Genomic DNA, 22,041 nt, shown 5'->3' on the forward strand with positions numbered 1-22,041 from the left:
AAAGCAGAATTTTGGAGGACCAAGAGATATTTCACAATATCAATAGCATCAGCCTCGCAACCATTACACGGACATTGTCCAAACACAGAGTGCGGATGAAACAGCTCTACACTGTTCCCTTTGAGAGGAACAGTGAGCGAGTCAAGGTGCTACGACAACAATATGTCCAGGTATAGTGTGTATATTCAATTCAATGTACAGTTCTATAAGCTTTGCACTTTTCAAGTAGGTAACCTACTCAGTAATAGGTTACAGTACTGTATGGTATATAGTACTATAATGGCATGATTTACATACATTTTGTTTCAGAGAGTTATGGAATTGGAGGCCAACCAGGCCCCTCATGAATTCGTATACGTGGATGAGGCAGGATTTAATCTGGCCAAAAGGCGTCGACGTGGAAGAAATGTCATTGGAAAAAGGGCCACAGTTGATGTTCCTGGACAGAGAGGGGCAAATATCACTATGTGTGCGGCAATTTCAAATGCAGGATCACTCCTCCACAAATATCAGGTTGGACCTTACAACACCGAGCGCCTCCTTGCTTTTCTCGATGATCTCCACCAGAGCCTGGTTCCAGAGCAGGATCAGGAGGGTGAAAACAGGAGGACCTTCGTTATCACCTGGGACAACGTGGCCTTCCATCACTCACAAGCAGTTACAGCATGGTTTGAGGTCCACCCAAGACTGATTCGTCTATTTCTTCCACCCTATTCACCTTTCCTCAACCCCATAGAGGAGTTATTTTCTACATGGAGGTGGAAAGTCTATTACCATCAGCCACATGACCAGTTGTACCTCCTTGAAGCCATGGATGCTGGCTGCAGGGACATCACAGTTGATGATTGTCAAGGGTGGATCAGGCATTCCAAGCGGTTTTATCCAAGGTGTATCGCCTTGGATAACATCAGATGCGGTGGATGAAAACTTGTGGCCTAACCCTGAAGATCGCAGGGATTAGATAAAGGAATTTTGTGCTTTTTTTTAGTTCTCCCTTTTTACTGGGCTTTTTGCTGTTGCTTTTTTGTTCATGGATATTTTGTTAACTTTACAGTAAACAATACTGTAAAACGTTTTCTGTTGTATCATACTGTAAATAGTATTTCTACTATACCTCCTGTAGTAAACAGTAAAGAAAAAAAAACTGATTAGCTTTTTACTGGAATGCTTTTGAATGTGAACATTACATGTGGATATACAGTACAGTTCCCAACCAAAAAATTTGGCGTAAAAAACAGTGGATTGCATGTTTTGCATGCAAATACCTGTAAAACTGAAACATAAAAGTCTATGCAGTTTTTGTAATGTCCACAATAGCCAGTATTTTGAAACCTGGTGTACTTTGATTGGCTGCATGTTCCTTGTGAAGTGAAAACAAGACTTATTCTTTGAAAGAATAATTTCATTTTGAGTCAGATGTCCAGTGTTTTGGTAAAGTTAGTGTGTGCAGAGAAAGATGTCTTCTATTTTGAAATGAAGAGTTAGTATATAGTTAACAAAATGTGCTTTGGAGAAGAAAATGATCTATTTGGCCAATTGTGTTTTGTAGGTGTAAGTCTGTGTTAAGAGTTTAGAAAAAGTATTTTAAGTATAGGTAAGCGCTCGTTAGCGATGGAAAAAAACTGTAATCCAGGGGATTTACCTAAGTAGCAAGAAGCCAAGAATCAACCCATCATTCCTGTCAGGCTTTCTGTGGGATCCCAGTTGATTGTTTTGGTATGTTCGGTTTTTAATTTAACTTTAACTTTTCTCATCTTACATCATCTTTAAAAAAAATATTATTGTGTGTGTGTGTGTGTGTGTGTGTGTGTGTGTGTGTGTGTGTGTGTGTGTGTGTGTGTGTGTGTGTGTGTGTGTGTGTGTGTGCGTTTGTGTGCGTGTGTGTGTGCGTGTGTGTGAGGTTGTTTGTGTGTGCGTGTGTATGTGTATGTGTGTGTGTTCCTCAGATTTACCATCTGCCATAAAACAGAGGTGATCAAGAACAACCTGAATCCTGTGTGGCAGTCCTTCACCCTCCCAGTGAGGGCCCTCTGCAACGGGGACTACGACCGGTGAGGGGCTGCAACGGTCACAGGTCAAAGTTCACCATCACAGCATGCATATCATATGCCATCCTTTTAATGTGGCAAGAGGTGCACATCAAATACCATATCAAACACCGTATCAAACACTGTATCAAACACTGTATCAAACACCGTATCAAACACCTTATCAAACACTGTATCAACACTGTATCGAACACCTTATCAAACACTGTATCAACACTGTATCGAACACCTTATCAAACACCATCAAACACTGTATCAAACACCTTATCAAACACCATATCAAACACCATATCAAACACCATGTAAACATCATATCAAACACCATGTAAACACCTTATCAAACACCATATCAAACACCATATCAAACACCATGTAAACACCATATCAAACCCCATGTAAACACCATATCAAACACTATATCAAACATCATATCAAACACGGTATCAAACACTGTATCACACACCATATCAAACAACGTATCAAACACCATATCAATCACCGTATCAAACACTGTATCAAACACCATATCAAACACCGTATCAAACCCCTTTTCAAACACTGTATCAGCACTGTATCGAACACCATATCAAACACTGTATCAAACACTGTATCAACACCATATCAAACACCATATCAAACAACGTATCAAACATTGTATCAAACACCATATCAACACCGTATCAAACACTGTATTAAACACCATATCAAACACTGTATTAAACACCATATCAAACACCGTATCAAACACCATATCAAACACTGTATCAAACACTGTATCAACACCATATCAAACACCATATCAAACAACGTATCAAACATTGTATCAAACACCATATCAACACCGTATCAAACACTGTATTAAACACCTTATCAAACACTGTATTAAACACCATATCAAACACCGTATCAAACTGCAGGGCACGGCTACCTCTCTCATCAACCACAAGAGTTTCTCTAAATGATGACACCTGCCCTACAAACTTCTTCAAAATTTGACAGCATTTCTTATACTTTGTTTGTGTTTGTTAAGTTCTAAAAGTTATGGTGTACCGTTGTAAAGCCTAATGATGATCATGTTGATATTGAAGTGTTGGTGTGTTCTTTGCTGTACAGCAAATTGCCCCTTTGAGGACATTTATTTCTTGAGTCTTAGTCTAATGATAGGCTGTACGCATGCCCAGATGTACTCAGTAGGTTTAAATGCACAGCTTAATCAGATTAAAGCCATAGTTCGACTATGCTCCTCAATCGGCCAATGCAATTGTCCGAGTATACATGGCGGTGAGAAAATCGATTCATTGGCCGAAGCATTTTGTACCCCGGTACGATAGGTGGCGCTGTACCCATTTCTACTAGTGGTAATAGAGCCATCGGTTGACCTCTTTACGTCACTAGCAACAACAAACTTGGGAGGCATTAAAAAATATGTTTTCAGTTGACAGCACAGCTGTCAGTTCATATCGGGTCCATGTCTTTCCTCCGACGCTCCATTGTTCTTCTTGTCGTATGCAACCTCTTGCCGTACTCCTCCATGTCGCGTTTCAATCTGGACTTCAGAGAGTCAAAGCCAAGTTCCTTTCCCCAATTCCCTCTCCACCATTGCCAAGATAACCCCCACTATCAGTCTTTACTTGTTGCTGAAGTACCAGAGAGTCGGAGAACCCAACGCAAAGAATGAATAAAGATCGTAGAAAAACATATATTTTGACAGATGTGCCCGAAGTTACTACTTTACAACCTCATTGATGACCAACATTTAGAAAAACTTGTACTTTTAATGTAGGGACATGATAATAGGTTTTTATCGCTATGCGAGGGCTCATTTATTATGGGGATAAAGAGGGAGATAACGTCCTGGACTGAAGATACACCTTGACCTCCCCTCGGTGGCGGCCATTGTGGCTGCCCAGGCAGGCCCTTGGTGGTTAGAATAATGCCAGCAGTCGGCCGTGCTGCGAGCGCCTCTGGCCAGCGCTGGTGTTATTGGGACCAACATGGAAGCCGCACACAGGGAGCCACACGCCCAGGAACACTCTTCACGCTCCCCTGTTGTACCTCCGTTCAAATGGAGAACGGAGCCGTGCCGGACGCAGGCGGGAGGATCCAAACAACACGGATATTACACGTCTCCGGAGCGACACGGCAGACGAATGGGTCACATTGGGGCGTTATGTTTTTATGTAAATCTGTGGAGGCTCGTCGCTGAGTATCAAACAGCTCCATGCACTGCTCTATTCTCACTCTTTGAACCCTTCTCAACACGTTTTCTGTCTCTCTCTCTCTCTCTCTCTCTTGTTCTTGTTCTCTCTCTTGCTCTCCCTCTCTCTCGCTCTCTCTCTCTCTGTCTCTCGCTCTCACTCTCTCGCTGTCTCTCACTCTCTCTCTCTCTGTCTCTCGCTCTCTCTCTTCCTTTCTTTCTTTTTTTTTCTCTCTCTCTCTCCCTCTCTCTCTCTCTCTCTCTCTCTCTCTCTCTCTCTCTCTCTCTCTCTCCAGGACCGTGAAGGTGGACGTGTTTGATTGGGACAGAGATGGAAGGTAGCGTACCGCCATGCTGTGTTTGTGTGGGTAAAGTGATGATTCATCAGCCCACCTCCAGATGAGGAGGATGTGTTGTCATGAGGACAGACTTTATGAGTTTTCTATTGCCTCTACCCCCCAGCCTCTCTTATTGGAAGTGCTACAGTGGTTCTATCAACACCTGGCTTACCCATGCCTCCTTCCTGTGTTATCTCATCATATTTCATCTCTTCTATTGCCTTTTTATATCACTGTTGGCTTACTGGCGCATTTATACTCTCTAGCCCTCCCCAACCTCTGTCTGTCTCTCTGTCTCTCTGTGTCTCTGTGTCTCTCTGTCTCTCTGTTTCTCTCAGAGAGACATACCCGCATTACTTTTATAATGCCAGCATTACATATATTACATTAAATTTCATCTCACGTCATCCTGCTGGGAGATCAACAGACGGGCAGACATACAGACAGACAGATGTACATGCAGACAGTTATGCAGACAGTCATTTGGACAGACAGACAGACAGATGGACAGACATGTGGAAGACTGATAGACAGACAGATGGACAGACATATAAAAAGACGGACGGACGGACAGAGAGACAGACAAACTAACTTGTAGAGAGATAGAGCTTGTTTTGGAGCTACTGGTTGGAAGCAGGTGTGAGAATAAACATATCCTCTCAAGAGCAGGATTTAATGATGATAAAATAAGGATTTTCCACTTCCAGACAAAAGCAGCATTTGAAGCCATAGTGGAGCTGCAGGAGTGTTTTACTGTATTTATTGCTCTTGTTTAAATGTTTAGTTCTCTCACTCTCTCCCTCTAATTGTTTGTGCGTTCCTCTGGTTCAGCCATGACTTCATCGGGGAGTTCACCACCAGCTACCGAGAGCTGTCAAGGGGTCAGAGCCAGTTCAACGTGTACGAGGTAACTTCAATTAGTCCAATTGTTTTATTCAGTTAGTTTTGGTCTGTATAAATTAATGCTGTGGGGCTCCATGTGAGAGTCTTGATTTGTTCCTCACCCCTGAGTATAAACCATGTGATGGTTGAAATTCCTCTCAATGCTCTCGATTAGCTTGCTCTCATTTCTCTGTTTACCCCCCAAGGTTCTGAATCCAAAGAAGAAAGGGAAGAAGAAGAAATACGTAAACTCAGGGACGGTAAGCTTTTGAGAAAAACACTGAGGTTTCACTCAGAGACGGCAGATTGTAATGAGGCACAGCACCTCATATCTGTCTATACGATACCATGATTTGAGATTATATCCCCTGTGGAGATGTGAAGATGGAAAACCAGATCATTGATCGAAGAAAATAGAGTTTCTACTTGTGGAAGTGATTTGAGAAGCCGTCAAAGACAATAATATGTAAATCCTAATATTCACTGGACTAGATCTAAAGCTCTCTTTGTTTATCGCCGTCTCACGTGAAGGTGACCTTGCTGTCTTTCAAAGTGGAGTCAGAATACACCTTTGTGGATTTCATCCGAGGAGGGTGAGTGGTTCCAGCCGGGCATGGCCCCCCTCGTAGAAACACACACTGTTTGTGTGAATGATGCTCATACTTTCTGTTTCTCAACAGGACGCAACTCAATTTCACCGTGGCCATCGACTTCACAGCGTCCAACGGTAGGAGCAGTGCCCTGGCTGTGTGTGGGAGTGAAGTAACAGTCACTGTGGCCCTTCCTGCCCACTCTAAAGAGAACCTATTTCCTGTCACGTTTTGAACAGGCACTTAAAAAAGCTATTAAAGATGATCGGGTACATTTGTTTGAAGATATTTCGAGATGTGTCACAGTTAGGAGGAGCTATCGGGAGATCTGATTTAGAGTTGGATGTTCGCTGAATTGGATTTACAATAGAATCAGAGGCAGCAGTACAGCCATTAATAAACTCAGTGTGTGATCATGCATGCACACAATTGTGTGTGTGTGTGTGTGTGTGTGTGTGTGTGTGTGTGTGTGTGTGTGTGTGTGTGTGTGTGCGTGTGTTTGTGTTTGTGTTTGTGTGTGATGTGTGTAGCTGTGTGTGATAACATGTGTGATTGTGTGTGTCACGTGTCTGATCATATGTGCATTTGATTGCGTGTGTTTATGTGTTTATATATCTCTGTGATTATGTGTAAGTTTGTGTGACTACATGTTTGAATGTGTGATTGTGTGTGTGTGTGTGTGTGTGATTATGTTTGTGTGTGGGTGACCACATGTTGGGTGTGTGATTACATGTGTGATTGTGTGTGCGATTTTGTGTGTGTGACTGTGTGTATATGTGACTACATGTGTGATAATGTGTGTGTGATTGTGCATGTGTGTGGGTGACTACATATGTGATTGTGTGTGTCCCCAGGGAACCCCTCTCAGCCCACCTCGCTGCACTACATGAGCCCGTACCAGATGAACGCCTACGCTATGGCCCTGAAGGCGGTGGGGGACATCATCCAGGACTACGACAGCGACAAGCTCTTCCCAGCCTATGGCTTCGGGGCCAAGCTGCCCCCAGACGGAAAGATCTCCCACGCCTTCCCCCTGGTGAGACACAGACACACAGACACACAGAGGGACAGAGACACAGACACAGAGAGACAGAGAGGGACAGAGACACTGAGACACAGACACACAGACACACAGACAGAGAGACGCCTTCCCCCTGGTGAAGGGACAGACACATAGAGAGACATACACACAGATGGACAGAGACACAGACACACAGAGGGACAGACACAGAGGGAAAGAGACACAGACACAGAGAGACAGAGGGACAGAGACACTGAGACACAGACACACAGACACACAGACAGAGAGACGCCTTCCCCCTGGTGAGACACAGACACACAGACACACAGAGAGACACAGACACATAGAGGGACAGACACACAGACGCCTTCCCCCTGGTGAGACACAGACACACAGACACACAGAGAGACACAGACACATAGAGGGACCGACACACAGACGCCTTCCCCCTGGTTAGACACAGACACACAGAGGGACAGACACAGAGAGACACAGCGACACAGAGAAACACACACGGAGACGCCTTCCTCCTGGTGAGACACAGACACAAAGACACACAGACGGAGAGACACAGACACACAGAGACAGAGATACACAGACACACACCTTCCCCCCGGTGAGACACAGACAAAAAGACACACAGACAGAGAGCAGACACACAGAGGCACCTCTCTGGATGCTCTTATGAGGCCCAGAAGAATGTCACCAACTTTATCCAGGTATGACATCCAGAAAGCAGATGTCCTTATTTCCATGTCAAATATGTTCAAGGTATTTATTCAATAGCTTTCCTGTAATCATGAAAATCATCATGTGCCTGTTTTTAAAAAGGCAAATAAAAATCTGACCCTCTCCACATGACATGTTTCACCTCCATCCATGTTGTAAATCCTTTTCGAGGCTAAGCGAAGCAGACCTTCATGGATGTATTAGTGCACTCTTACTGCACGACTGAACGCTTTGCCCTCAGCAAACCAGATAATGGACAATGAACCTTGAACAACCAGGCCAGATTCTAAACAGATTTCACGTAGACCTGCATCCTGATATCGCTTCGAAAGGATGGCAGTACAGCGAGTACATTCATGTTTGTGCTGAAAGGGCCCATTCGGAAGATAAGCTAGCAGGACTTGTTTTGGAGGTTTATGCTGTCCAACAGTTACAGCATATTGCAGGTCCCGGCTTAAAGATTGTATCAGAATATCAACCTTATTTGTTGTCTTACTGGGCAGCAAAATCTCTTTGGTAGGATTAATACTTCCCATGGTATCCATGGGAGGGTATGGCCAATTATTTGGTTCATCTATGCTCTTGATTGATGACCTTATGATTTGTTAATTGCAGATGTGAATACCAATGGTTTTGTCTTCCATCTTCAATTAACTTTTTAGACAGATCAAAGATGCTTATGCTATCACAAAACACTATCACCTTTCCTTTGTCATCTGGAAATGTATTACTCATGAACTCATTCTCCAGCTTCTTCGAATATGAGTCTTTGTTGAAACCTTTATAGAGTCTACTCCTTTAGCTGAATCATTTGTTTGAGCTTACAAGTCAGGCTGGTCAGAGTAACAACATCTGGTGACTATCACTTCGGCCCAAATTAAATTAAACCATTGTACATGGGAATCTTGCTCTGTGTTTGAGTACTCAATGTTCGCTTGTTTGCCTGCACTCTTGTACTTGGATATTAGGATGTGGACGGTTTGGACATCTTATGTAATCTGGAGATCAGCTCCTGTGGTAATGTGCCTCCGCAGCAACTATATTCCAACAAGTTATGGCCAGTATATCTGAAGGTTAACTATTAGGGGCAGTGTTTGAGAGAGTCCGGTAAGACCGTATATATAAGATATCTGACGTAATTTGGAATAATGTCTTTCCTTGGGGAGGAGACCTCGGGAAGACCCAGGACTAGGTGGAGAGATTATATCTCAACACTGGCCTGGGAACGCCTCGGGATCCCCCCGTCAGAGCTGGTCAATGTGGCCCGGGAAAGGGAAGTCTGGGGCCCCCTGCTTGAGCTGCTCCCCCCGCGACCCGACCCCGGATAAGCGGATGACGATGAGGATGAGGAGGAGGAGGGTCTTTCCTTACTTTACAATGAAAGTGAACCATTCAATCCACCTTGACTCATGATGGGTTAGCTAGATCACATCAAACATTTTTCACTTATTATTTTATATTACCAACAATAATGTTCAGGAAATAGAGAAAATTGTTGCTGCTCATGCTGCAGAAATTGATATGGTATGGCTACCTCCTTATTATTCTGATTTATGCAATGTTCCGTTTCTGATATTGGTTTGATAATTTATGCACGTCAAGTGTGGGACATGGTTTAAAGTGCTTTTTAAATAAACACAATTGTAGACTTACTGTGTGAAAAAACTATTTCAGCACCAGAACGTTTTTTTTGAATATATTTCATGCTGATGTTCAAAGTGAGTCAGGCGGAACACACCAACATTGCGATTTCAACAGGCATTACAGACAATGTATGCATTTTCTGGTTAATTAAAAAATAATTTCCATCATTATTCTCCAAGTTACAATGCTATTAATGTCACTCTTGCTTTTAATTTTAAATAACATTTAAGGAATTTTACTGTTACTACTTTATTTTAAAGTACTAGCAGCTTTTAAGCAATTAGGTATGCCTCAAACTATTTAAACTGTCAACCAAGTTGGATCATATTTTCAAACAAATCACAATTCTCATGTTTTAACCATCAAATATGATGGTTGATGATATGATGTTTTATAAGTCATAGTGATATTTGGGCATTTGCCAGGAGCCTATACGTGTGGTTTTAACTGAAAATAAACCTTTTCTGAAATGTTATTTTCCCGAGTAGGAGAATTACTCGGGAGACACTGGAAGCACACTGGCAGCCTCCAGTGTGCAGACCTTCAGTGGAGCCCTGACCATCCCCTCCGTCTGATGCAGAACTCCAACATGGATGACCCCAACTGCGTGGCCATCGAGGGTGTGCTGGAGGCCTACTTCCAGAGCCTGCGCAGTGTCCAGCTCTACGGACCCACCAACTTCGCCCCCGTCATCAACCAGGTGGCCAGGTGAGTGACACCCACGCATGCAGGCACAAACATAAACACACACACACATAATCACACACACACACACCAACACAGTCTCACTCCGAGTTCTTCAAAAATCGAAGCTTTTTCGGGGCTTTTGGCGTTAGCTGCTTACGCAAAGGGTGTCCTTGTGCGTTTTCATTAGACGCAGGGGGTTTTCAAATCCCCACAAAGACACCCTTTGCGTCAGCAGTTAACGCCAAAATTTTTGATTTTTGACGAACTCAGAGTGAGACTGCGTTGCACACACACACACACACACACACACACGTGCACACATGCGTGCCAAGTCTTTTTTTTGTCTGACCCCCCCCACATGTACCCACCCGCTTAACCGTCTCTCTTTCTTTCTGTCTCCCCATTTTTTGCATTGTAATGAAATTCACATCAGAATACACACAGAAAACCGTGTTGTCTGTCCTGCATGGGTTCCTCGACCGCGGAGAACTTTTCATAATTGTGTTTGAAGGCCTACTGCGCAGACCGATCCTGGAGGAGTTTAGTGGAGGCTGCGCCCTGGTGCCAGTACAACTCAATGTGCACCCCAGCTCCAGGCAGGGCTTCCTGATTGGTAGGTAGGGCCGATAACTAGGGTTAACTCTGTTCTGCTTCCTGATTGGTAGGGCCAGTAACTAGGGTTAACTCTGTTCTGCTTCGTTATTGGTAGGTAGGGCCGGTAACTACGGTTCAGTCTGTTCTGCTTCCTGATTGGTAGGTAGGGCCGGTAACTAGAGTTAACTCTGTTCTGCTTCCTGATTGGTAGGGCCCGTAACTAGGGTTAACTCTGTTCTGCTTCCTGATTGGTAGGTAGGGCTGGTAACTAGGGTTAACTCTGTTCTGCTTCCTGATTGGTAGGTAGGGCCTGGTGGTAACTAGGGTACACTGTTCTGCTTCTTGATTGGTAGCGCAAGGTAACTATGGATCACTCTGTTCTGCTTCCTGATTGGTAGGGCCTGGAAACTAGGGTTCAGTGTGTTCTGCTTCCTGATTGGTCGTAAAGCCTGGTAACTAGGGTTCACTCTGTTCTGCTTCCTGATTGGTCGGTAAAGCCTGGTAACTAGGGTTCACTCTGTTCTGCTTCCTGATTGGAAGGGCCCGGTAACTAGGGTTCACTCTGTTCTGCCTCCTGATTGGTTGGGCCTGGTAACTAGGATTCAGTGTGTTCTGCTTCCTGATTGGAAGGGCCAGTATCTAGGGTTCACACTGTTCTTCTGCTGTCGCTGGGGTCCGACTTTAGCATTTCAGTAACATTGTATAGTGAATGGACGTCTCCTTGCTAGTTAATATGCAAATGTATGTTTGCTCGCGCCAAGCCCCAGGCACTCAGGGACAGAAGCTAAGACCGTTTTAAATATGGAGTCCAAAGTAGAACGCACAGCCAGGCTACAATCCCCTTATGTGTGCTGTTTTAACGGATTGACTCTAGTCCTTGTTACGCATCTGGGCTTCAGCGTGAGGAAGGGTCTGCTGAAGAGACTTTTGGACAATGTATTTTACGACCCCCATCCCGGCATGCGGGGGAATGGAGATGCTGTGATACACATTTTGAGAAGTGCTTCACTGTGAGGTGTTTTTATCTTCATCATATACTCCTCATCATAGGTGCTACTGTGCTCGGTATAGCTGTGAGTGTGGAGAGCATATAGGATGAGAACTGGAAAGGTGTTGAACAAACTATGACCTCCCTGATTGCTAGAGGAGAACACATGCAACCACACACACGCCACACACACACAAACACACACACACACAAACACACACACACACACACACACACACACCGAACACACCGAACACACACACAAACACAGACAGACGCACACACACACACACACACACAGGTGCTCGCTCTGCTTTCATAGCAACTCCTACCTCTTAATTCTGTGAGAGCACGCTGCCAGTGCACTGCGAGCGTTCACTGGCGTGCGTTTGGAGTAATCACACGCTTCAGTTTGCTTCAGAGAGAGAGAGAGAGAGGGAGAGGGGGGAGGTGGAGAATGGTACGAAGGTAAAGACACAAGGTAAGAGAAGGGGGAGACGTAACCTTTCCTCTCGATCTCACCCGATCCTCTCTTCTCGCCCGCTCACAGACGTTCTTCTGTCTGTTCCCAGTGACATCACTGCCTCTGTGCCCACACGGCCTCGCCTTTCTTTACTGCCTCCTCCTCCTCCTCCTCCTCCTCCTCCTCCTCCTCCTCCTCCTCCTCCTCATGTTCCTCCTCTGGATTCAGTCAGTGGGAGGCTGAGTGTGTGTGTATGTGTGTGTGTGTGTGTGTGTGTGTGAGTGAGACACTCCATTCTTTCGTTACAACACGTAGCCATGGGAAAATGTGTTTAGTCTTGGAAGCTGTGAGCTGCGCCGTGTGCGCTAGCATTCATATCTCGATAGAGATTGGAAGCTGTGAGCGGTTAATCGCACCGTGCTAGCACGTGTATCTTAATAGAGAACTTGATCACTTCATTTAGAGATTTTAGACCGATTGGGCCAAATTGGCATCTGCAGTTTCGTATTACCCTTAAAATAAACATCTATAATAATATTTTAAACTTAAGTTATAAATGTTTAATATCAGTATCTATCTTGAATTATGTATGACACATGTCTTTCTTCAAATGTTAGTTTACATTAGTGGGATCTGAGGTCCACAATGAAAGATCATGTCCAGAAGAAGGACTGGGATGATAAAATCTGGCCAAAATAGTCAGCAACTGCACAGAAAAAGATAATAATCCAGGATAACATGGTGATACCTGATATCATTGGCTGTCCGCACTGGGAGCTACTGAGATTGTCACAGCAGGACAGAGGAGACGTGGCCTCCCGTGGCTACGGGAGGGATGGAGAGAAATACATTAGATCCAATACAGCGGGCAGCAGGAAGACAGACGCACAGCTGGACCGGTAAGACGGGCAGACAGACAGGTAGACAGAGACGTAATTATCAAAAAGGCAGACAGACAGTTAAGACAGGTAGACGGACAAGTAATACTGAAGAGATAGATAGGTAGACAAACGGACAGACAGTTTAGACTGGTAGACAGACAGACAAACGGTTAAGACAGGTTAGGCAGGTAGTCAGACAGACCGACAGTTAGGACAGGTCAGACATGTAGCCGGACGGAAGGGTAGAAAGACACAGATATTAGACAGGCAGACAGATAAGACCATTAGACAGGCAGCTATGACATGTAGAGGGACAGACAGGTTGATAGACAGACAGGTAGAGAGAGAGAATAAGGCCTGCTGGGTTGCCGTTTAGCCCCTCTGCCGCCCCAGGCAGCTGAGAGAACCAGTCCCACTTTAGACAGACAGCAGGCTGTGAGTACCTGACACACACACACACACACACACACACTCACACTCACACTCACACACACACACACACACACACACACACACACGTGCGTGAGGTACACCTACACGTGCAGGCACTCTCAACTCCATGTTTTTCTGCCAGGCCAAAGAGACATTAGCTGGAGGTGAACCATCATTCCGGTGCTTCATTCCTTCCGATTTTCTCCCCAATGGTTCTCCTCAAGCATTTAACTTTATTCATCTGGAAAGAAATGTTACTTTGGAGAATTAAGTGGACATAAAAAACAACGTGGGTGGGACTTGAGAAGGTGTTTCAACATTTTGTGCATAGAAGATCATCCAAAGATGTTCCTAATACACTGAGTAGGAAAATCACTGTTCATACAGAGTCAATACCCCTCCTATATCAAGAGAGGAATAAGATCACTGCTCATACAGAGTCAATACCCCTCCTATATGAAGAGAGGAGGAAGATCACTGCTCATACAGAGTCAATACCCCTCCTATATGAAGAGAGGAGGAAGATCACTGCTCATACAGAGTCAATACCTCCTATATGAAGACACACACCAGCTGCTGTTCCTCGCTAAGTGGCTGTGTTTGTGTGTTTGTGTATGCACTTGCATGCTTTTGTGTATGTTTGTATTTATCATTGTGTGTGTGTGTGTTTCTGCGCGGTTGTGTGTGTTTGTCTGTGTGCACGCAGGTGTGCTGCCGACATGACGGACGGCTCCCAGTACTTCGTATTGCTGATGATCACGGACGGCGTGATCTCGGACATGGACCAGACGAAGGAAGCGGTGGTCAATGTGAGCTACGAGACGTGCTGCACATTCATTCACTAAGGGGACGTGCACATAAGCTTCACAAATTTAACACAGATAGTTTCAGTACTCTCATGTAATATTAATATATAAAGTGTAAGTACTATAAAACACTGCGTGTGCGTGTGTGTGCGTGTGCGTGTGCGTGTGTGTGTGTGTGTGTGCGCGTTTGCGTGTGTGTGTATTTTCCCCCCATAGGCAGCCGGTCTACCGATGTCCATCATCATCGTGGGAGTGGGCCCTGCAGAATTTGACGGTCAGTGGCTTCATGTTTATGGATGTGATTTGAGAATGTACTGCGGGTCATCAGTCAGCCATCTGCTGTGGACAGGCAACGAGTGATGGTGATGTAATAATCATGCAGATACAGACACTTGCATGTATGCATAAACATACAGACACACACTCACTCACTCACTCACTCACTCACTCACTCACTCACTCACTCACTCACTCACTCACTCACTCACTCACTCACTCACTCACTCACTCACTCACTCACTCACTCACTCACGCTACATGCCCACTGCACCGTCAGTCAACGGACGTGGGAAGGCGTGGCTGACTGATGGGGGAGTAGTCTTTGCAGAGGCATCCGTCAGCCAATCAAATCGCTTCGCCGGGTTCTTCCCGCTTCTTCCTGCTTGTTGCGAGGCAAGATTACTCGATTTCCCGCTTTCCAGTATCGTCAGAGCCCGAGTCGCGTCACAGTGCTTAAATTTGCATACGTGATCTGATTGGATGACGGATCCGTCGCTGCCGAAAAAGTTGAACATTTTTCAACTTCTTGACGGAGCCGAAGGCTCCAACGGAACGGACGGATCCACAATGCATTGCGCGTCCGTCCCCATTCAAAGTCAATGGGGATCAGTCAACGGACGGAGGTAGTGGGCACGGGGCGTCACTCACTCACTCACTCACTCACTCACTCACTCACTCACTCACTCACTCACTCACTCACTCACTCACTCACTCACTCACTCACTCACTCACTCACACACACACACAAAGCTGGATTCATCCTTAGAATCTGCATAAACTAGATTCTAGTTTTTCTTCGGCAGAAACTAGTCTACTAACTTGGACCACACTACACACTGAAGCAGGCTACATCTGTTCAACATAATAGCTGCTGTTGGGATGGCTAGCAATGACATTACATAGCCCATATAACACATTGACAACAGCCTCTTAGAGCTGTGCTTGTCCATGGTCATCCAGATAGAGACCGCACAGTGTCTTACATGTCATGATTGAGTGACTACGGCACATGAGACTCCCCTTTAAACCACCCTGTGGGGATTAATAGACAGACAGTGATCTATGTGGAAAACACGCCGTGATGGCCAGCCAAATACAATTGACAATTACCCTTGTTTTACGAGATGTAATGGTAACTTCCCTTGTTTTGCATTGCACATTTTAAGCATCTCTTTGGCTTTATTAAAAACAATGTCTCATAAGAAACCTGTCTATAAAGAAGTTCATATATAAAGGTGAGTCCAAACTGGAATGTTCTAGAAATGGTTTTGACTGTTCTGACATATAAGAAAGGCAAAATTAGAGGCCTCATTTTGTTTCCCCATCAGTGCTCTTTGAAAGGCTGGAACAGCTCAGCAGGGGGACGGTTGATTGGCACTGGGTATAATAATAGTATGTTACGGTGAACTTTGCAATTACATTCCTCAGAGTGTCTCTAGGGAGCTGAGAAACAGGTAATGGCGCCCTTGTTGGGTGTGCATAAATGCCACAGCCGTTACCATTAATCTGCTCGAATTATTCAAACACTGTCAGAATATTTTTTGTAGTCTACAAGATTAATTTGAAAGAAAAACGCAACACATATCAGGGAACCTGTTTACTGTCAATTTCTTCTACTTTTATAAGAAAAGGCTTCTGTTTGAAAATATATCATGATTTTCTCTTAATATTGTGCTAATGATAAAAAGGTTGTTTATTTGCCCAATTTTAATGTTTGAGGACAGAGTAGACATTCTTTAGAGTCCATCTTCTGAACAGATATTAACACCGGAATAGATTGCTTTGTATGTTAAAAGCGTGTGATCAGAGCAGATAAGTTACCTCACAGCCATACCTTATGAAGCTAGGTTCAGCCCAGAATAGAGCTTCCAATTCACTGTGATGGTTTGCTAACATAGGAATCATCGTTTCCAGGCACTTAACCATGGAGTTGTGATGGCCAAACACTGAGGAGGACCCTGTGCTAACGACAGAGTGCTGTCTCCTTCACTCCACAGGGTTTCTACAGACCTTAATTTTCCAAATGATTAGAATAAACCCCACAAGCATGGGGAGGGGAGAACCAAGAGCTGATCCAGGCCAAACACAAGCTCTCAGTCGGACCCATTATGCTCTACATAGCCAGGGGGAACGTCTGTGTGTGTGGTTGTGTCTGTGCACTGTGTCTGTGGTTGTGTCTGAGGGGAAGAGGACAAATTGAAGAGATGGAGAAAGCAGGAATGAGAAGCAGAAAACAGCAGTGAGAAGCAGAAAACCGCAATGAGAAGCAGTATTGTTCATTCCCTGAGATGGGCTGCACTCATGACTTGGTTAAGCTCTGAAGGGATTTGGATTATATATGAGGTTGAAAATGAATAGAAAAAAGTTAGAAACTTTTCAGTTGGGGTATGAGATGGTCAACTTCAGGACATAAGGCGTAAAGTTGTTATAAGTTATACAATTTGTAGATTCATCAACTAACTTGTTGTTTGTGATGGTGTTGTGAAACATGGCCTGCAAGTCAAAAGTCTCCCGCCTTTTCCCAGGATGTGGAAGTCCTCCACATAGACACAGCTAGATGGTTCCTCTGTAGACTGACCCACAGCTAGATGGTTCCTCTGTAGACTGACCCACAGCTAGATGGTACCTCTATAGACTGACCCACAGCTGGATGGTACCTCTGTAGACTGACCCACAGCTAGATGGTACCTATAGACTGACCCACAGCTGGATGGTACCTCTGTAGACTGACCCACAGTTTGATGGTTCTCAAGAAACGGGATGAGAGAAAAAGAGACAATTTTGAGGGAGAGGATGCTCAGGATGTTTCATCATTAAATTGAATGTACTTTCATAGAATCGTTGATATCCATGTAGGACACATGTTTTATTTGAAAGACGCTTTGAAAGGTAATGTCACAGAGGATCAGTGTTTTGGAGGGTCGGCTTTAAGATCCAATATGATCCTTCTACTCTGTTCTCTAAATGGCAGTGAGAACCCGACTGCATGATCTAGAGGCGAGAATGCACTTTGTTGTTGACACGATACACGGCATTTAAAAGAAACGTTGCAATGTCTTGTTGCTGTCCGTATCTCCATTTATTTCTCTTTAGCTCATTGCTGCATCTCTCTACCATCTAGTCTCTGTCTGTCTCTGTCCCTCTGTCTCTCTCGCTCTGTGCCTGTATGTCTCACTCTCTCTCTCTCTCTCTCTCTCTCTCTCCCTTTTCCCAGGCATGAATTAACCACCATCTGTCAGATCTCTGTGTGATGCGATGCAGTAAAGCCCACCCTCCCACACTCACACACACACACACACACACACACTCTCAAAGATACATCTCACTCCATTGAACCTCAATTACATTGGCATCAGCCTTGTGAGCAGGAGGCTCCGGCTCCCTCTCTCCAGACCTTACCTAAACCTCCCCATAGTTCGGTCTGCTAATCACTCAGAAAGTCCATGTGAGACACAGTTAACAAGAAATAATGATGACGATAGTTGACGAGCATGTCCGTGGGCATAGACAGCTGTGGGGATCAGGACCTGAAACCATCATGGTCCAGGGTCATGAGCTGGTACTTTGGAATGGCTGAGATGTCTCAGAAGACAGGTGTGAACAGGTCCAGGGGGCAGCAGAAAGACCGTGACCCGCTGAGCCACACGGCGGGTGTGATTAGTTCCAAGGGTTTCCCTGGTTTCCCTCCAAGGTCGACTTCAGTGGACACTCGTGACTTCATAGCTAGAACATGTTTGTACCTTATCGTTACATGGATCAGTCTACTATTTGAGGCATATTGAAGTGATCAGGTTGACCTCCATTATTTGAAAGCCTATAGCGTTTCCCAGTTAAAATACTGTCCAGGCAGGCGGGTAGCGACTCAGACCAGCGCGTGCCTTGAGTAGGCTGCTGCTACTCAAATACATTAAAGGTACCAATTTGCATATGGAGAGGGCAAGTGAAATAAGTTTCTAATTGGTCTCTGGCGATGCATAAGGAAAGGAGACAAGTATAATAAAATGCCGGTGGTGGCTGCAGTATTTCTCATTCTCAAGGTAAAGTATAAAACATGTCTGTTCAAATACCGAATTAGGAGTCAGGACACGTTCTTAGCAAGAATCACGATGAGACCACACAATAGAAATAGTTCATAATGTGTACTTTCGTAGACAATAGGCTGTTTGTCTCTAAAATCTCTCAAACTTGTCAAATATCATCCATCATTCTGCTCGCAGCCATGGAGGAGCTGGACGGGGACGAGGTTAGAGTGTCCTCCAGGGGGCGCTCTGCTGAGAGAGACATCGTCCAGGTAACGCCTTCATGTACTCCTCTTCTTCTATGGTTCTGTCCAGGTAGTCTTCATGTACTCCTCTTCTTCTATGGTTCAGTCCAGTAGTCTTCATGTACTGCTCTTCTTCTATGGTTCTGTCCAGGTAGTCTTCATGTACTGCTGTTCTTCTATGGTTCTGTCCAGGTAGTCTACATGTATTCCTCTTCTTCTATGGTTCTTGGCCTTAGAGCCATGTGGCCATCACCACCAGCAACAATGATTCAATATGTTTACTTTGTGGTATTTGTGGTGATCTATGTATCGTACAATGTTAGTGTAAAATGTATCCTAAGTACGCGCACACAGTGGAAAACCAATTCTCTGAGTCCTGGTCGTAATTGTGCTCAGCCTTGAGATCAATGTGCACACATTTAATGGTGGATGCATGTTGCCCTGTTAGAGCCGGTTTAGTTCAATGGCCGTCATTGTGGTAGATTTGAAACAGATCCACTGACAGATCAGATCAGAATCCGCTGTTAACTGAACGCTTTGGTTTCCCTCCCGTCTCAGTTCGTGCCGTTCCGGGACTACATCGACCGCTCCGGTAACCAGGTGCTGAGCATGGCGCGGCTGGCTAAAGACGTGCTGGCAGAGATCCCCGACCAGCTGCTCTCCTTCATGAGGAGCCGGGCCATCGAACCACGGCCTGCCGTTCCAGCCAGCGGCTCCCAGTCCCACAGCACAGCCACCACCACCTCCACCAGCATCAGCAGCATCGCTAAAGGAAGAAACACACACGCCTGAAATACACCTGTGGATGATCGTGTGTGTGTGTGATTGTGTGTGTGTGTGTGTGTGTGTGTGTGTGTGTGTGTGTGTATGTGTATGTGTATGTGTATGTGTCTGTGCATGCTTGTGTGTGGGTGTGTGTGCGCATGAGATAGTGTCTGTGTGCGTTTGTGCTTGTGTGGGTGTGTGTGCCTGAGATAGTGTCTTTGTGCGTCTTTGTGAGTGTGAGTGTGTGTTTGTGTGTATGTGTGGGTCTGTGTGTGTGCGCATGAGATAGTGTGTGTCTGTGTGTGTGTTTGAGTGTTTGTGCATGCGTGAATACATGTGTGTGTGTGAATGCGTCAGTATGTGTGTGTCTGAACTTCCGTCTTTAGGGGTTAAGAATATTTGCCTGGGTGGAGAATTAAGTCCCTGAAGAGTGGAGGTAAACATGGAGAATCAAACACGGTCTGGTGGGCAATTTCTTCTATTGAGCTCTTTCTAGAACACTTGGTCGGGCCGGAGCTCCCTTGGACTTTGGACTGAACAGCCAGGATCCCTTTGGCACGACCATTGCCAAAGGGCCACTGTGGTGCCAAACGTTTGTTCGCAAACATGAATTAGTAAAATACTTTTAAGGAAGATGGATGAAAACTGGCGTTTTCCCCCGTTGCAATGGTCAGCATGATTGACAGGCTGATCAGAAGACAGAACCAGGGTAGGGGCGACAGCTGGCCCTACTAAACAATGACCTCAAGTGGTGCATGAAGCAGAGTGGGTTGTCTTTCTCCACCGGTCAAAAGCAAAGAGTTCCCACGCTGTCGGCCCCTCTCTGGTGTGTTGGTGGTGGTGAGCTTCATGTTTGTACATTCTGTTGAGGTAGCAGGGATGCGATTTGTCTAAAACATATTGGGAGACTTCATAGGGCGGGGTGATTCGATTTTTCCTCAGGGACCGATTTGAAGACATCCACACATTGCTCATAGGAAAAGGACCTAAATGTGAAAATGCGGAACGAAAACGTTGCCCTAGATCTGCCAGTCTACGCTGTAAATGAACGTGTTCTTTTGAACGACTTCACTTGGTCTTTCATGTAATTGGGCTCTTTTTCAACTCTCAAACTGCCACTGTACAGAATCCTCACAAAGACTGGCTCTATATATAACAAGTTATTTTTCAAAAAATGTCCTTTCCAGTTTTCTCCAAACTGTTTATGTATGCACCATTTTGGTATTTGTTTTAACTTCTTTGTGAAGCCGCTCATGGCGGTGTGTTTCTCTCCAAGTCGCTAGCTAAAGATAGTTTAGTCTGAGCCGGTTTAGAATCTGAATGGCTGGTCAAAGCACAACTCAGCGACCAGACACACTTAGCACAGCATGTAGCAGAGGAAGTGTGGTCAAGCTCCCTGTCCCACAGAGAACCAGGTAGATGTTATTGTGTTGGTCAATCTGTTCGGATGAAGGTGCAAACAAAGTCCCCCCACATTGTTTTGCATAGTTTTCCCCACTTGCCCCAGATATTTTGACATATTGATTTGAGTTTAGTTGTTAACTCTGAACAGTCATGTGACGCAACCATAGATACTAGTTGATGCGTTCATGAGGCATGACTGCATTTATGTTGCATTTGTGCGCCTTTGATTTCTCCAGAGCTGATGTAAACGGCCGTATCCTTAACATGGGTTTGTTGTTTTGTCTTATTTTTTACTCAACTGCTTCTAGTTGTTTTCTTTCCCTCTCTCCACTTGGATTTCCAATCACACAGACCTGTGGAAAGACAGAAATCTACAAATGACTGCAGAGTTAGTATTAACAATATTTACAGAGTAAAACAAAGGGGTGGAGAGAACCCCATCATTTATGCATTAAAGCGGCAGTGTGTAGACTTCATTTACTTTGCAGAAATTAAATACAATATAATAAAGTATGTTTTAAGTATAATAATAATCAAGGCCCTAATAATCCAAATGTTCAAAGTGTATAATAATCCAAATTGTTTTGTTTGCGTTACCTAGAAATTAGCCCTTTGTACCTACATGGGGGTACAGTAACCCAGAGCGGACAAACAGCTCCAGAGACCGTTTTAAATTGTAATCGCTATCTTACTGGTTAGCGATGACCTAAAGTTTTAGAGACTAAATAACTAAATACAATTTATAAATGGATCACTGTCACTAGAGATCATTTTGGAACTATCTACTGGCACCTTACCGGGCAGGCCACCATAGTACCTCCGACTGGTTTAAAGGGAGGGGGTCTGAGATGCCAATAGATCCTACACACTGCCCCTTTAACGCTCACATTGAAACTGCCAACTTGTGTTAAGGTGAAGATTATTTTTTTTTATTGTTCTTGGAAGGTAGGGTCAGTGTGTACTGTATCAGAAAGGACTTGGACATGTGGCCTTATTTCCGTCATAAACCCAAAAGTGTGTGCACGAAGG

At 44.7% G+C, this 22,041-nt stretch overlaps 1 protein-coding gene across 1 annotated transcript in view; it reads left to right on the forward strand.

The window, feature by feature from the left end:
• The window catches only part of LOC115556751 (copine family member IX), a 92,020-nt gene extending 72,373 nt beyond the window's left edge, over nt 1-19,647 (forward strand). The window contains exons 10-21 of the mRNA XM_030374030.1: nt 1,947-2,051; nt 4,542-4,583; nt 5,415-5,490; nt 5,672-5,725; nt 5,997-6,058; nt 6,146-6,192; nt 6,910-7,091; nt 10,030-10,157; nt 14,201-14,303; nt 14,517-14,574; nt 18,797-18,870; nt 19,402-19,647. Of these exons, the coding sequence (XP_030229890.1) occupies nt 1,947-2,051; nt 4,542-4,583; nt 5,415-5,490; nt 5,672-5,725; nt 5,997-6,058; nt 6,146-6,192; nt 6,910-7,091; nt 10,030-10,157; nt 14,201-14,303; nt 14,517-14,574; nt 18,797-18,870; nt 19,402-19,635 (1,165 nt within the window). The 3' untranslated portion in view covers nt 19,636-19,647. The remainder of the gene's footprint in view (nt 1-1,946; nt 2,052-4,541; nt 4,584-5,414; nt 5,491-5,671; nt 5,726-5,996; nt 6,059-6,145; nt 6,193-6,909; nt 7,092-10,029; nt 10,158-14,200; nt 14,304-14,516; nt 14,575-18,796; nt 18,871-19,401) is intronic.
• The last annotated feature ends 2,394 nt before the right edge of the window (nt 19,648-22,041 follow it).

This window comes from Gadus morhua, chromosome 13, assembly GCF_902167405.1.
Source record: "Gadus morhua chromosome 13, gadMor3.0, whole genome shotgun sequence".
Classification (NCBI taxonomy): domain Eukaryota; kingdom Metazoa; phylum Chordata; class Actinopteri; order Gadiformes; family Gadidae; genus Gadus; species Gadus morhua.